The following is a 15,643-nucleotide window of genomic DNA, read 5'->3' as shown; positions in this document are numbered from 1 at the left end:
GACTATCATAAATTCTTTAAATCTAATATATGTTGTTATAATACTCTTAACATTAACAATATATTAGTGGTAAACATTCATTTATCATTCTCTATAAACTCACTATTTTAAACAAACTTGAAAATTTCTCTTTCCCCCTAACCCTATCCCACTAAAGCTCTCACTTCTTCAATATGGGACTATCCACTAATCCCAGTTACTTGCATCAACATATGCATGCCATTTATAACCGGGAAGTCATCACATATTATCGATACTTATGACAAAATAGTCAGCAATATTTTTCAGTCGACATCTAAAAAAACCAAAGAAATCAATTTTAAGGGGCACTGTGCATTTACAATATCAGTATTTTCCTCTTTCTATATCTACATTTGGTATTCTCCTGCTATAGGACAAGACATACACAATTGACTTTATGCTTTTCCATCTTGAATCTCCGAGGAAGAGCTAAGCTTGCCTTTGCTTTCTGATGATGGTGCGCCGTCATCTACACTTCTCTTAGCCTCTGTGCTCTGCAGATTCTGTAGCTGATTTTGCAGAATCTGTTTAAAAGTGGGAGAGGGGAGATCTATCGTGAGTTACTATAATCAATTTCATCTCCACTCAAAATATGCAATTCAATTTTTTTATCAAACAAACTAATTACACAGTGAAAGAAAAAGAATAAGTGTAATTGTACCTCAATCTGTTGTTGTAGAATTTTTTTATGAGCTTCCAGCTGAGATTTTGAGATATTTGGATCATTTTCAAACCCCTCTCCATAATTCAAAGGGGCCATGTATGGTTGGGAAGGAAGATAATGGAAATGTCCTGTTGAAGGAAAGGGTGCATTTATTGGCCCACCAGGGATATGAAACTGATTTTGTGCTTGTTGACTGGAAGCTTGTTCTCCATTAAGATCAACACTGGTAGATTCAGCAGCAACCGGGGGATAATTAGTGTACCCAGGAGATCTGTAAATTTGAGAAAAAGCCACACTTACTTAGTATTAAAACATTTTAAAGACTAATTCAGTATTATCAATATTTTGAGTTGACGTAATCTATGAAAAGCAAGACCACAAAATGTTACTTTGCTTTATTAAACAGCCAACTTAGCAAACATGTGAACTAGGTGGAAAAATAATGAGTAAAAATGAAATGAAGCAAATCTCATTGTCACCAGAGCATACTCAATCTTTCAAAAACTTTCTCGAAAGGAAATGAATAATCAAAACAGGAAAACAATAGGGGAAAATAATCTTAGGCCGTCAGGCCCTAAGATTAAAATTACATGCTTTCGAAGTATAAAATATAGAAATGCAATCGAAAATGAAGCAAAATATGTGAGAGGAATTATGGAGACTGAGAACTATTCAGAAGAGTATTACACAAGGCTCTCATATGAACAGGCCTTGGTGCTATACTCTGCGTAGCTGTAGGTAGTTAGATCAATTATAACCAGCCAAAACATAGCACATATTTCATAAGCATTTCCAAAAAAAAAAAAAGGGGATATTGGGCTCGTTTGGATTGGCTATTTTTGAGATTATGAAAATTAGCTTATGCAAATAAATAAGCTTTAATTTTACATATTTATACTAACGAAAAATTGTATCTTCATAAGCTGTTTTTTCATAAATTAACTTGACAAGCTTATGAATAATACATAAAAGCTTATTTATTTGCATAAGTTGTTCTGTATAAGCTCAAAAAGAAGCAAATCCAAAAGGGCCCAACGTCCGAGCATGAACGCCGTACCGTACAAAAGAAGTTGCGGGAGGATAAACATAAGACTTCTCATATATTGAAGCTGCAGCAGCAGCTGCTTGGAGTCTAGCTTGATGCCGACTCAAACTATCAGTTGCCACCCCATTACCAAGCTCGGTTTGACCTGTACTTCCAGTGCCTGTCCCAAGTTAAATTGACAAAGCAAGCATCAAGAAACATAATTTTTTTAACTGTACAGATATTATATTCAATTTTTTATGAATACCGTCCTACATACAGTGAGTGATTATCATATGATTATTACCCTGTTGATGACCATCTGATTGTGATCCTTGCTGACCTCCAGCAACAGTTGTTCCATTTTCTGGGGGTACAACCAAGGCTCTGCAAGTAGGGCAAGTGTGTTGTCGCTCTAGCCATGATCGAAGGCAATGAACATGAAAAAGATGTCCGCATATCAGTTTCTTGGCTGCAGTCATCTCTTCACGACAGATAATACAAGTTGCATCACTACTGCATAGCCATTTAAAAAATATGTAAAATTTCATATGCATAAAATTAATAAGTTGATATGCTATATCAAGTTTAGAACTCACGCATTGAGCTCTTCGGAGGTTGCTTCTGGAAAGCGATCATTCATATTTGAAGTGATCTTACGATATCTAATGTAATCTGCAATGCGAGCTTTGAAGTTCCTAAATGTCTCGTATAGCTCCCGTATTAGGTGCAAGGGAATTCCATAGTTTCTGATAGATCAACTTTAAGTTAGTAGGTAAAAAAGATAACTAGTGGAAGGTTAAACAAACATGTAATCAAACCAAAATAAAATGAATATGAAAACATAAAGCAAATGTTGCATGTCAGTGAAAAAGAAACCCCAAAAATCATTGTCAAATGTTAATTAAGAGTTAAGACCGTAAACTAAATTTGAAGTGCAACCCAATAGTTAAATGAGTAAATCTCAACAAGACACACAAAAACAGAGACTATTATCTCTATCTTATATAAATAGATATATACATAAGAATTGACTAGTCACTTACACAAAAATAACAAAGAAGAAGCACAGATACATGGACAAGTGCAGCAAGTCCCTAACAAGGTCCAGGTAAAATGTGAAGACTGGTTTCTTATCCCACTGTCCCTCCATAAGTATGTCAGTGACATAGAAAACATATTTTACAAAAATCGATACTGTTGTTGTTGCTAATATCATGTACCTGAGATAGAAACAGAGAGCTTGTCAACCAAAACACTCAAGTATAAAGTGCAATAAACCGAATAGTAAACAGATGTGAAAATACAAATAAAATAGGAATATATCGCTAGATAGCATGCATAGTACAAATGTTTTCCCTGTGATCCATAATCTTCCTAGGTATTACCTAATTTGATTATTTAGTATAAATAAACAGTAAATACATAAATATATAGTTTCAATGATTATTATAAGAATGATAGCAACATATAGTAATATGATTCATGGGGTATGACATGTAATGTCCGGTTTATTTGAAAAGATAAATACTACAAAAGCAAATAATACTAGGAGGAAAAGGAATAAGAAGGCTTACTCGAAAGCAAAGAATAGTGAAACGGAAGCCTGCCATGTTTGTATCAAATGCTTCAAAGAGCTGTATAAGAAAATGCTATCAAGAAGAAGAAGGAAACCCATAAAAGATACAATTCGAATATGGGATAATGTGGTCACTGTAGGAGTGGTCTCGATGTACTCGACTCTCTTTTGAGCCAACCAATGCAAAGCCTTAATTAACAACAATGCCGTGACCATCGCAAGGAATGTAACCGAGAAATCCTGCCTAAAAATAGTAATCGCAAAGAGGATCTCCATAACCTCCCTCCATGATTGCTCATTAAGCCTCTCAACCTCAGCCTCTCGAAGATTACCCAAGAATACCTTTTTAGTTAGTTGCCACAGAACACACATAATAACCAAACCCATGTTAAGAAGAAGCACCAAACTGATCTTGGAAGTTGAAAGATACACCATTGCCGGATAAAACTGGCCTCTACTGTTAAATGCATGATATGCAATAGCCAAAGTTGCCATCAAACTAAGACCAGCATATGTCTTCAACCTCATCATGTTCCTCTACACAAAAAAACCACACCAACCATTCGATTTAATCAATGTTTAAAGACACAACTACTCAATCAAAACTACAGTCAATAAATCTGGCTTAAACATACATTCTTGCTTCGAATGTTCCATTAAGAAAAATAAAACAAATAAATAAAAAGTAATGCAATATACGACAAATATTTTGTTCACGACATCTTTACGAAGCAAGGGCCGATTTATTGGGGAAAAAACAAAAACCGCTTTAGTCCCTAATTTGGCGGAAAACCGGACGGGTAAGGTGTTAAATAGACAATGATAGTCCTTGATGCGCTATCGTCATAATTAGTGTCATAATTAGTGTCCCGACGTTCAACATTTTCCAAAAATAAACAAATAATTCTCTTTTTCGAGTCTCTAGATGGAAGACACCACTAAAAACTCACACATAGGGATCCATGATACAAACCTAGGTAATCACGGAAAATATTCAGCCTAACAATCTCAGCATTGCCACTTGAGACAAATAATCCTGTTTTTTTTTTTGTTTTTGTTACCCGTGTACGAAGTTTCTACCACTGACTAGCAGTTACTAATCTTTGTCGGGAACCTACGGGACACACAAGGTATGTTCTCTCCCTCGCAAAAAAATATAAAAAGGATAAAAATAAAATAGAAATATAAAAGTTTGAAAGAAAATCTACAAAGGAATGAGTTAGTTATTCATAAATCAACTCTGGAAAATGCAAAGCAATAATAATTTGAACAATTTGTATCGTAATGATGCATATTGAAATTATATTATCATTATCATTACAATAATCTAAACAAGGAATCAAAATAACCTAAGTTGAAAATTGATCGATGCGGAGTAATAGAAATTTGAAAGAAAGAATGAGAAAATGAGGTACCGATTGGAAATAGAAGGATCGTCGGAGTTGGAACAGAGAAAATGGCGGTCGTCGGTGGTCAGGAAGGAACTACTCTTTCTTTGGATTTCCGATTTGCGGTGTTCATCATTTGTATTGAGTAAATGTGATGTAACTGTAGCCAATTAGAGTTTGACACGTAAGTTTTGTATGGTCAGAAACATGTATAATTTCTTTTTTTTTGACTGGTGGATAAGTATAAAAAGAGTAAGAACACAAAATCCTTGTCTTTTTGTATTGGTGAATAATGTCTGTTTATTGTTCTTTGTCTCTTATTTTATGAAGCATATTGGTTCAAATGGTTGAGGAGCATTTTAACTATTGCTTATCGTCTGGCATTATGATTCAATTTACAAGAACAATACATGATATACATGCAAGGTTATATTTCAAACCTCGGTCACTACAAAAAAAAAAATATATTGTTTATCCTCTAAAAAAAAGTGAATGACATGTTTTTTTTTTTTTGGTCAAGTAGCGTAGTGGCCAGACACAATTTAATTGTGGAGAAGTGGGGTGTCTAGAGTTCAAACCCCAACCTCTACATATAATATGCAATATCTCTACCAACTGAGCTAAACTCACGGAAATTCTCCTATTTTATTATTTGATTTAAATTGATCCCTTACGTTAATAATATAAATATATAAGTTTGTCATTTATCTCTTGTTAAAAAAATATATGGTACCTTTGTATATAAAGTAATTCATCTGCGCGTGTGTCTCTGTTATCAAGGTTGACATTCTAGATGTAATTCTAATGATTAATTATTTAATACATGAGATCAACTTAAAATCTAAAATAAACGTAAATGATGTAACAAGCAGTTTAAAAAATAACTAGTTGTCACAATATAATTTCAAGCTAAAAAATAATTTCGTCTAAGCTTATTTCTCCAATATAATGATAGTGCCTTAAAGTACTCCATAAGCTTCGCCTTCACCCTCATTAGTTGTCACAGTAAGGGCATGTTTTAGTGGTTTGACTCAAACAAAGTGTCCTAGCTCATCATGGATACACATTTCAATGCCTACCACATGAGTAAGAAAATAAAGAATAAATTTAACATTTGGAGGCTTGATCCATCTAGTCAAAGAAGGATGAACTGATGAGTTTGCTTGTTGAGTATTGAAGAAGTATTGTACCTGCTGCCACTTCATCACGATCATACTAAACTCGAACGAAATTCCCCTCACCTAAAGCCTTCTTTTACCAAAAGTTTGGATGTCCATATAAATTATTGAGAGTTAACAACAAAGAAAAGGATATAAACTAATACAATAGCTGACCGTGGTAATGAAAACAAAAATAGTTATTGTAAATAATGTTGGGTCTTTATATTCTTGAAAAATCAAGTTTTTCAATAATTTTTGACAAAATAATTATGATTTTTTATTTATTTATTTATTTATTATTATACAGCTTTTGTAAGAATCTCTTTCTTGTAACTTCATTTATATAAAATTTTTTCCCTCATCTTTGCATGCAAACCCTGACATGCCTTCTTACAGGAGGAGGCTAATTTAGCTAAGTTTTATATTTTTATCGTATTTTTTTTGTTACCTCTGAATATTAGCATCGGTTTATGACAGAAGAAAGAGTTGTCTTATTTTGATGGTTACTATTATTATGGTAAAAAAATGCCACCACACTTTGATGGTAAAAAAACTTGCACAATTATAAGTGAATAGGACCGCAGTGTGGGTCAGTGTGTTGTTTTCGAAGTTATTTTTCGTTTCTTTTTCCAAAAGAAATTGAGATTGGAACTCATTATTGGTAAAGTATTTTTGTTTTAGATTTTGCAGAGGGATCTTAAACTCTCCTTGTTTGAGTATATGAGAATGGCTCCCATGGTCATGCTAGCAAGAGAACTCCCCAGCAGGAACCAGCCATGGCTCCGGCCTCCGGCTGTTCAAGGTCGGGCTAACAAAAGCAACCAAAAGGTCATGGTTCTGGTTAATCAAGCTATAGCAACCAAAAGGTTCTAGACTCCAATTGGTCAAGCTAGCAAGATACTAAAATGAATACTTCGTTACTTGTTTGTGCAATAACTAATACACTCATCAATTGTGGATCAATGAGCAAAACACAATAATTTAGCATTGCTATAGCTTACAGGATTGTACTCACTAGCTATAAAATTGGTGGTAAAAATGCAAAGATTCGTAAGAGAATATGATAATTTGACATCAAAATAAGATACATGTTGAAATAAAATCTCAGAGACCGCCTAGAACTGTTGCACCTTCAATTAACTTCTACCTCCTATACATGCCGGAGTGTTGAAGGGTTCTACAATACTCCAATATTGTTGGGGATTTCTTAACCTGCTCCCATATCTTGGCTGAATTTTTCAACCATTCGCGCTCAGACACGGGTCTCCTGAAAGATGGAGACTTCATGGATAAAATCTGAAAAACATTTAAACATATCACAACGGGTTTATTAAAAAAAATATCACAATGGGTCCTAATTTAGTTGATTACTAAAACTACCTGGTCTATAAGAAAGTAGGAATAAAATTATAGCAGCAAACTTGATAAATCCTACAATACAGTATTTGTGGGTTTAGCCGTTTAGGGTATGTGTGTGTCAGCGTGCATGGAAAGAGAAAGAGCAACCTGATCCCGTAATTTCCATAGAGCAGAAATGTAACTCTCATGCTGAGCTCTTGGATTTTCCTCTTTTTTCTTAAATGGGATCGTAAACAAATTTAGTGTGTCAGAATCCAAGGGACTTCCATGAACCATGGAAGGTGGAACATGGTTGCTTGGCTTCTTTCCAGTGTTCTCTCCAACAAAAGAGGATGGTTTGAAATACTGCATGAGTGCCTTCCTCAGCTGCAAACAATTTTTAGGAGTAAACTCTTGATCTTGTAGCCTGTACAAGTAAAGATGAGTATTTCATCAGATTATTTCAATTTCAATTAGGGAAGGAAGTGGATGCAAAGCTGAAATGTGATAATGCATGTATACTAAGATTGCAACTTTTTACATGGACAGTAAATGGAAGTCTGTCAATAGTCATGGAAACACCAAGGTCGGATATTACAAATTTACAACGCACAGAAGTTCATTCTATGGATTCTCAGTCTGAAGAAAGCATATATGATGCACAATTACACTATTATGCCCCTACACTAATGTTTAATGTTGAGTGGTTTTATTTTTGGGTTTTTTGGAATTAAATTTCCTTTGCCAATAGTCGAAAATCTTCTGCAATTATCAGTTCTTGATTTTGTTAAATATTTTCAAATAGTTATTTTCAAGAACTCCTTTGTTTATTTAAATAACCACATACAAGATCCAAATAGTATTGAGAAAACATATTTAAGACATGTTAAGGTGAAAACATATTTTTTACTTGGTATGTACAAAAACAGCATTTGATACAATAAAAAAGACATGTTAAGGTGAAAACATATTCCTTACTTGGTATGTACAAAAACAGGAGTAGCCATGTATTCAAATTCAGGAACCTTGTTATCACTATCATGCCCTGAGCTAGAGTTCTGTGAAAGGGACGAAGCGAGCAAAGATGGGTCTGAAATGCCATGCTTCAACAAGTCAACCTACATGATAACAAGTACATCATGTTTAGTCCTTTTCAATACACCAATAACTTTAACACCATAAGTTTATAAAAGAAATAAGTGTCTGCAAAAGGTGTGTAAAATAAAACAAGGGTTCCCAGAAACAGATCTTCTGCCAAAATGTAGACATTAAGATGTTATCACAAGCATATGGCATTTATCTTTTTTGAAGCAATAACATAATGTATGTGCCTTAGTAAGCGATAAGCAATTCATTTAAAATCTTCAAAGCTCAAAGCTGAAAAGGGACAAATCAAGTAGCTACCAACCTTCATCTATTCATTAAAACTTACAATAATACCAGCGAAAGGAGAAGCCAGAAATTTCAAAAGCATTAAGAAAAATAAAAACCAGAGAGGGTAATTACTAACTACTAGTTATTTTGTTAGTGGATGCAAATAAGAAATAAATCTGAATTCTGAACCAAGAATATGGTATGATCAGAAATCTGATATTGAATACTTGTCTTGCTCTCTTAGAAATTCAGTTCACACAAAAACAATATATAGTCTAAGAGTTCTTATTCACAGAAATGACCATTGTTAAAATAATGGATGGATCTTTAAACACTTGGTTTCATATAGTATCAGCCAGAAAGTGCAGCCAACGACTTCACTAACCAAATTATTTAGCAAAAAATTGAGTTCAGAAGGAGAAATCCATTTAATGCATTGAATGAAAGATGAAACTAGCAGGCACAACAGTTTTTCAAATGATGCAGAATCTGCATAAAATGAAATAATCATACAGGTATTGTATTGAACATGACATGAAGCGTCTGCAAATATCACAAAAAATTAAGACTAAAGCACATACCGTTGACATCAAATGCCACAAGCTATCATCATGGATTCCCTCTGACACCACCAGCAGAATATGACATACAGATGCTAGAAAAACAGCAAGCTACAAAGAGTCCTTGCAGCATCCCAACACAATCAAATTCATCAGACCCAGCAACTGGTAAAATATTAAGAAAATTATATTTAGTGAAAAATCATTTCTGCTAGAGACTCGCTGTTTACCTGAATACCCATAAGGTCATGAGCTAATTCAGCTGATAAGGATTCTCCATTCAGCAAAGAAATTGTTGAAGAGCCATCGGGTCTCGTCATCTCAGCTAAAACAGAAGCACTAAATACAGGCTGCAAGTAAAAAAAACAATGTATAAATAAATACACAAATAATGAAAAACTGAAAATTTATTTGAGCAATGAAGTTTATTTATTATAGTGAGACCTGTGTATCAAGAAGTATGATACGTTCAGCCGATATCCTAGGTTCAATGCCAGTAGAACAATGTCTTGCCATAGCTCTATTTTCTTCAGATTGTATGGTAAAAGGTGGTAGCATCCCTGTAGGTTCATATATCAATTGAACTCAAAGTTAAATACTATGGAGAAAAATAAAAGTTTGTTTGGCAAGACAAAATGATGAACTGTTATCGCAGATAGCTTATAGCTTATAAGCTCATTTAAACAAAATAGACCTGTTTAGAAACAACTTTGGCCCCATTTGGATAAACAGATTATTCGCAGTTTATAGCATAAGTGCTTATCAAGATAAGCGCTTATGTATAAGCTATTTCTATAGCATAGGATAAAATAAAGTTAAATCGCTTTTGTGTAAGCTATAAGTTATTTTATAAGCTATCTTGGAGGACTTGTGAAAATAAGCTGAAAACAACTTATGAGCAATGCCATAAGCTGTTTTCATAAGTTCTCCCGAACAGTCTCGCAGAACTTATGCTAGAAGCTAAGCTCAAATAAGTCAATTCAAACAGTTTCTCGCGAGCTTTTAGTTTTTTTTACTAGGTTAATCTACTTTTTGATAAGCTATTTAAGCAGCATGTACCTTAAAAGTTATAGCTTATCATTTTTTTCCCACGAATTTTACTCCTTTTATCTTAATTGAAAGAAAAAAATTATACATATTTTTCCATGTCATTTCAACAATAAATTTTATCAAACACGGCAAATTCAATCAGATAGTTTATTGTTAGAGAAACTAACCAGGAGAAGTTGAATCAAAGCCATAAAGTTCATTCATGATACTAGATTTGCCAACTCCGGGTGAGCCAATCACACCAATCACAGTGAAATCAGTATTTTCAGTCAAAAACTGCACCGTTTCGAAATTTCAATTAAAGTGATAAACATCAAATTGTAAGCATTTTAAGCAAGAAAAAAATCGAGGATTATTACTTACAGGGAGAAAGCGGTCGAAGTGGAAATCCCATGAATCGGAGAGAAGGTTGAGGGATGCGACGGAAGGAAGACGAGAACGGTGCTGAGTAGAATCATCTTCACCGGCGCCGGAGCGGTTGAATTTACCGGAGATAGGAGCTCCGGTGACGAGTCCAGGCTTTGCTAGAAGGATCTTTGGAGATGGAGAGGGTTCAGGTCCCGCCATTCGTGTTTCGTTGATTTGGAATTGCAATGAATGTCAACAATGGAACAAAGGGTTTAACTTTAACGCCTAAAAAATTAATCGAGTTATATGATAACTTAATATTTTTTTTTATTTCAAGAAAACTCAACATAATAGTTGTTACGGTTGAATAAAATAGATTCTAGCTCAAAATTCGGTCATGCATCCATTCCAAAGAAGACACGGTTGGCTTAAACTCTAGTTTCTACGTTCATTTTATAGTTGACATTGACAACAATCTCATAGCTTCACCAATTTGAATATCCGTGAGAAACTGAAACTATATTGTTTTTTTTTTTTTAGTCAGGTAGCCTGGTGGCTAGAAATTCACTTTTAAAGTGAATAAGTGGGGTGTCCGGGGTTCGAACCCCGGCCCCTGCATATAATAATGCATTGTCCCTGCCAACTGAGCTATGCTCACAGGGACGAAACTATATTGTTTTAGTCCTCATAAATATTTAAAATGAACCTATAAAAATATTGGTCCATGATGGACCAATTTTTGATATCATTAGATCATATGAACCCACCAAATTTTATCATGATCTATAAACACCGAATCTCATCCATCTTCTTAGAGCTGTCAAAACGGGCGGCCCGATCCTAAACGGGCCGGCCCTAGCGGGCTTCGGGCTTTAGCGGGTCGGATCAAAAAGCCCGGTTGACAAAACGGGTTTGAAATATACTACCCGAGCTCGGTCCTACACGGGCCGGCCCGTATTACAAATTTTTTTTTTTTTTTTAAAAAGTACTATAAAACACTGCTATAATTTTTTTATAAATAATATTTTTAATATGTTTAAATAATGTCTAGTACAAAAGTAAATTGTAAACATTTTCGTACAAACATCGTAAACTAAAACGACGAGGAAAATGATTTTAAATAAATTAGATATGTTATGGTTATAGATATTTATACATTCGATCTTTAAAACTATAAATAACGAAATGAATAAATATAATTTTATATTACATTTATATTTGTGTTAATTCATTGAATTTTCACTTTTGTTTTTTACTTTGATAATCAACTAAGTAAATAATTATTTGAAAAATATATATAATTTATAGAATTTTTTTTTGTTATACGGACTAACGGGCTACCCGCGGCCCATTCGGGCTAGCCCTAACGGGTACCGGGCTTAAGGGCCGGGCTAAAAAGCCCTATTAAAATTCGGACTCAATATTTTAGGCCCAAGTTTTATATTTATTCGGGCTAAACGGGCCGGCCCGTTTTGACAGCTCTACATCTTCTCTATATTTTAAATTGATTAATTTAAATTATTAAATATCTTAAATATTAATTGATTTACATTTTATTATGAATTACAAATGTTCTTTTATGTCATCTACATTTTATTATATATTGATGGATTGTATTTGATGTGGATGGACCATGATAAGAATTGGTTGTTGATTCAATCTAAAGGTTAAAAAAAATTGATCTATCTTAGATTAAAACTTCATGGGTCCAAGCTAAATGGCACCATATTTCAAATTCATTGCGAATATATGTACTATTCCCAACTAGTTATGAAAATGGGCCCTATATGGGCGGGGGGTTCTAAAGTATTTATCCTCATCCCTGCGTTTGTTTAAAATATTCATAATTTATGTCATATCTTAAGAGTAACAAGTATAATGTATGCATTTATTACCCACACTTTAACAAAAAGACAATAATTATAAAAAAAAAACAAAAATCATAACAATTATATGATCCAAAATCTTTCAAATCAACTTGTAAAATATTACAAATCGTTGTATTTAGAGAAAACTAATAAAATCCAAAGTATAAAAAACAAGTGCATATTATAATAAATATCAAATGCTTATGATTAGACTATCGTACCCCACACTTATATCCGTTCAAATTTGTGGGTATTTACATGAGCCAAGACCCATATATGGGTGTAAAATCACCCATGCCCCATTGTGAGTATCTTTTGAGTGCCTAACAGACTTAGACCAACTGTCATCCCTAATCCTAACTTTATGATTCTGCTCCAAGAATGACAGGTTGTTGTTGGTCCCAATTTGCATGATGAACTTTAACGATACCACCATTTCCTTGACGAATCACTCAACTCACCATTAGATTATCATGCACTTTCCACGGTAAATAATGTCAACATACTGCTCGATAGCATTCTTCCACACCATTACATTTCTAGTCATCCACAAGCTCCTTACTCAAGCATGCCATGACAATAAACATACATTGCGTAATACTCGGTTATTTCATACACCACAGGCACTGGGTGTCCTCATTGACACCCTTACTTTTAAATTATAGAACCGGTCACTGAAATTTGTAAACTTATATCAATTTAAAATAAAGACTCCATTTTGTCTCCTGAGTATTTTTTTAGGTGGTCAAATTCGGTCTCTACAAAATAATATTCAAATTAGTTCCTAATTTTTTTTAACTGAATTACATTTTTGTCCCCTTCCCTCCCAACTTTCATAAATTGACGATTTTGGCATCCAAATTTTTGAAATAACACTTTTGACTTGACTCTCCAACTTTAACTCATTTTACAAAAGTTGCACCCCTTTAATTTGGCCTGATAAATAATTTCTATATAATCTTAAACAAACGAACCCTATATTCAATCCATTCAAAAATAAATGCATTAATTAACCCATAAACAAAGGATTAACTTGCAACATATGCACTTGAAACCTTCACCACCTAATCCCAATTAAGTTAAATGACCAAAAACTTCAACGTTGTCTTTTTTCTTTGAATAAAACTCCAAGGTTCTGTTTAGTTCCAAACTATCAATATTTCCAATTATACAAAACCAAAATTTTATGATATGATATGATTATTCTTTTCTTATTAAAAAGGGAAGTATTGAATTAAAATTTTATGGGATTTTAAAGACTTTTTAATTATATTCAATTAAGACTTTTTGCAACTTAAAAATAGTCTTGTGGTATTCAATCAAGACTCTTTGTAATTTTAAAAAAGTCTTGAGGTATTCAATCAAGACTTTTCATCACTTAAAAAAAGTCTTGCGCTATTCAAAATCATTCAAATTTCGAAGGATTGTTTAATAAATTGGATTTTGATGGATTTTGTACTGTAATTTTAACAAGAAAAAATCTTTCATGAAAAGATGAGATTTCTTGAGATTGTTTTTCTTTTAAAAGTTACTATATCTTTCTTCTCCTTTCTCTATCTCTCCCTCCCCCTCCCTATTCTCTCATTTCTCTCTTCGTTTCTCTATCTCTCCACTCTCTCTCTCTCTCTCATCTCTCATCCCCTCTCTCTCGCTCTCTCTATCTCATAAAAAAAAAACAAAAAATTGTAATGAGAATATTATGATAGAGAGTATGTCGTAATCAATGTTCCGCAAATCGAGTGTTAACTCTTTGAGATTACCGAGTTTACGTTTTTAGGTACAAAAATTGTGTTAACTCAGAGGTAAACTCGGTTTCTGGTAAAATCGGAAGGCTTAACGAGTTTGACTGAGTTAACACTCGGTAAACTCGACCGATTTATAATGGCTGACACAATATTTTTTTTTTGAAAGATTTATAAGCGCTGACATAATTTTAAGGGTTAATAGTGCTTTTCACTCCTGTAATATAGGTCATTTCCAGTTTTCGTCCCTATAAAATTTTCGGTTTGAATTGCATCCTAAAACTTTATTTTCCAGAAAACACCCCTCTCCCATCCAACTCAGCAAATTCGCTTACGTGGCGCTGATTTGGTTTATTTTTTTTCATTTTTTATTATTTTTAATTGGCGGACGTGTAAATAAATATTTCCACATGAGATTTTACTTTTAAAATATTTGAAAATAAATTTTAAAAAATAAAAAAAATCATAAACATATTCAGGTTTTTTTCCAAAAACTAAAAAAATAATTTTTAAAACAGAAAAATAGTCATATTTTTTGGAAAAATTAAAAAAAATTAGATTTTTTTTTCAAAAATTAGAAAGAAAAAAAACTATTAAGATTTTTTTCGATTAAAAAGATTTTAAAAAATTCTGGAATTTAATTTTCAAAATATAAAAAAAGTATATTTTTTCTTTTGTAATTTTGAAAATTAAATTCCAGAATTTTTTAAAATATGTTTAATTTTTAAAAAAATCTGATTATATTTTCTAATTTTTTTTTCGATTTTTAAATTTTTTGGAAACAAATATGACTATTTTTTTGTTTTTTTTTATATTTCGGAAAAAATCATCTTAATATTTTTTTTTGAAATTTTTTAAAAATTAATTTTCGATTTTTTAAATTTTTGGAAAAAAACTGAATATTTTTATGATTTTTTTTATTTTTTAAAAAGAAAATCTGATGTGGATATACTTTTTACACGTGGCCAATTAAAAAAAATAAAAAATGAAAAAAAGTGTCAAATCAGCGCCACGTAAGCGAATTTGCTGAGTTGGATGGGGGATGGGTGTTTTCTGGAAAAAAAAAAAAAGTTTTACAAGTATGCAATTCAAACTGAAAATTTTATAGGGGCGAAAATCGGAAATGGCCTATATTACAGGGGTGAAAAGCACTATTAACCCTAATTTTAAATATGTACATTTGAGTTTTGTGGAAATAACATTTTTAACAAATAAAAAATGTGTATTGAGAATAATGTGTTAGAGTGTTTTTTAGTCCCTTAAAATCTTATAAAATCCATAAAATTCTTAAAATTTGAAAATCAATAGTAAAAGAATTTTTTATTGGTTTTATTTTTCTTTATTCAAACGCTAGAATTTATTTGTTCATTATTTCTATCATTCACGCTTGTATGTTTTTTTTTTCTCTCCTAAAATTCATTGAATCCTTTGAAATTTTAAAATCACATAAAATCTTTAAAAGTCATTGTGATAAATCCTTTAAAATCTTGAGTGTATAAAGTCTTTTACATAAAAAGTCTTTTAAAA

At 32.6% G+C, this 15,643-nt stretch overlaps 2 protein-coding genes across 4 annotated transcripts; both read right to left on the bottom strand.

Moving 5' to 3' along the window:
• Positions 1-63: 63 nt before the first annotated feature.
• LOC11433721 (ERAD-associated E3 ubiquitin-protein ligase HRD1B) lies at positions 64-4,858 on the bottom strand. 2 transcript variants are annotated; one of them, XM_003610802.4, is made up of 8 exons: positions 4,704-4,858; positions 3,287-3,825; positions 2,756-2,932; positions 2,309-2,458; positions 2,017-2,225; positions 1,743-1,890; positions 683-956; positions 64-545 (listed from the first exon to the last, which is right to left on the bottom strand). In XM_003610802.4, exons 2-8 carry the CDS (start codon positions 3,817-3,819, stop codon positions 417-419), a joined length of 1,620 nt encoding a protein of 539 aa, XP_003610850.1. In that variant the 5' UTR covers positions 3,820-3,825; positions 4,704-4,858; the 3' UTR covers positions 64-416. The 2 variants fall into 2 exon arrangements, with proteins under 2 accessions (XP_003610850.1, XP_024640274.1); XM_024784506.2 differs by having other exon boundaries at positions 3,287-3,838; positions 4,704-4,856.
• A 1,879-nt stretch (positions 4,859-6,737) lies between these two features.
• LOC11433720 (protein SMG9) lies at positions 6,738-10,924 on the bottom strand. Of its 2 annotated transcripts, none has more exons than XM_003610801.4 (8): positions 10,522-10,920; positions 10,326-10,434; positions 9,553-9,668; positions 9,339-9,458; positions 9,130-9,219; positions 8,153-8,292; positions 7,343-7,601; positions 6,738-7,132 (listed from the first exon to the last, which is right to left on the bottom strand). In XM_003610801.4, exons 1-8 carry the CDS (start codon positions 10,723-10,725, stop codon positions 6,980-6,982), a joined length of 1,191 nt encoding a protein of 396 aa, XP_003610849.1. In that variant the 5' UTR covers positions 10,726-10,920; the 3' UTR covers positions 6,738-6,979. The 2 variants fall into 2 exon arrangements, 1 of the variants encoding a protein (XP_003610849.1); XR_003011902.2 differs by having other exon boundaries at positions 6,993-7,132; positions 7,217-7,601; positions 10,522-10,924.
• Positions 10,925-15,643: the final 4,719 nt, after the last annotated feature.

This window comes from Medicago truncatula, chromosome 5 (assembly GCF_003473485.1).
Source record: "Medicago truncatula cultivar Jemalong A17 chromosome 5, MtrunA17r5.0-ANR, whole genome shotgun sequence".
Lineage (NCBI taxonomy): Eukaryota > Viridiplantae > Streptophyta > Magnoliopsida > Fabales > Fabaceae > Medicago > Medicago truncatula.
Note: the sequence above shows the minus strand (reverse complement) of the source record. Positions and strands in the feature narration are given on the sequence as shown.

What these genes read in the sequence shown, in the direction of transcription:
- LOC11433721 (XM_003610802.4), bottom strand. Translation starts at nt 3,819, where the DNA reads ATGATGAGGTTGAAGACATATGCTGGTCTTAGTTTGATGGCAACTTTG. An exon ending in TCACTATTCTTTGCTTTCGA is followed by an intron (nt 2,933 to 3,286) that starts GTAAGCCTTCTT and finishes TTTCTATCTCAG; the next exon opens with GTACATGATATTAGCAACAA. An exon ending in ATCAGATGGTCATCAACAGG is followed by an intron (nt 1,891 to 2,016) that starts GTAATAATCATA and finishes AACTTGGGACAG; the next exon opens with GCACTGGAAGTACAGGTCAA.
- LOC11433720 (XM_003610801.4), bottom strand. Translation starts at nt 10,725, where the DNA reads ATGGCGGGACCTGAACCCTCTCCATCTCCAAAGATCCTTCTAGCAAAG. An exon ending in CTTTGATTCAACTTCTCCTG is followed by an intron (nt 9,669 to 10,325) that starts GTTAGTTTCTCT and finishes ATGAACCTACAG; the next exon opens with GGATGCTACCACCTTTTACC. An exon ending in TGTGGCATTTGATGTCAACG is followed by an intron (nt 8,293 to 9,129) that starts GTATGTGCTTTA and finishes GTTATCATGTAG; the next exon opens with GTTGACTTGTTGAAGCATGG.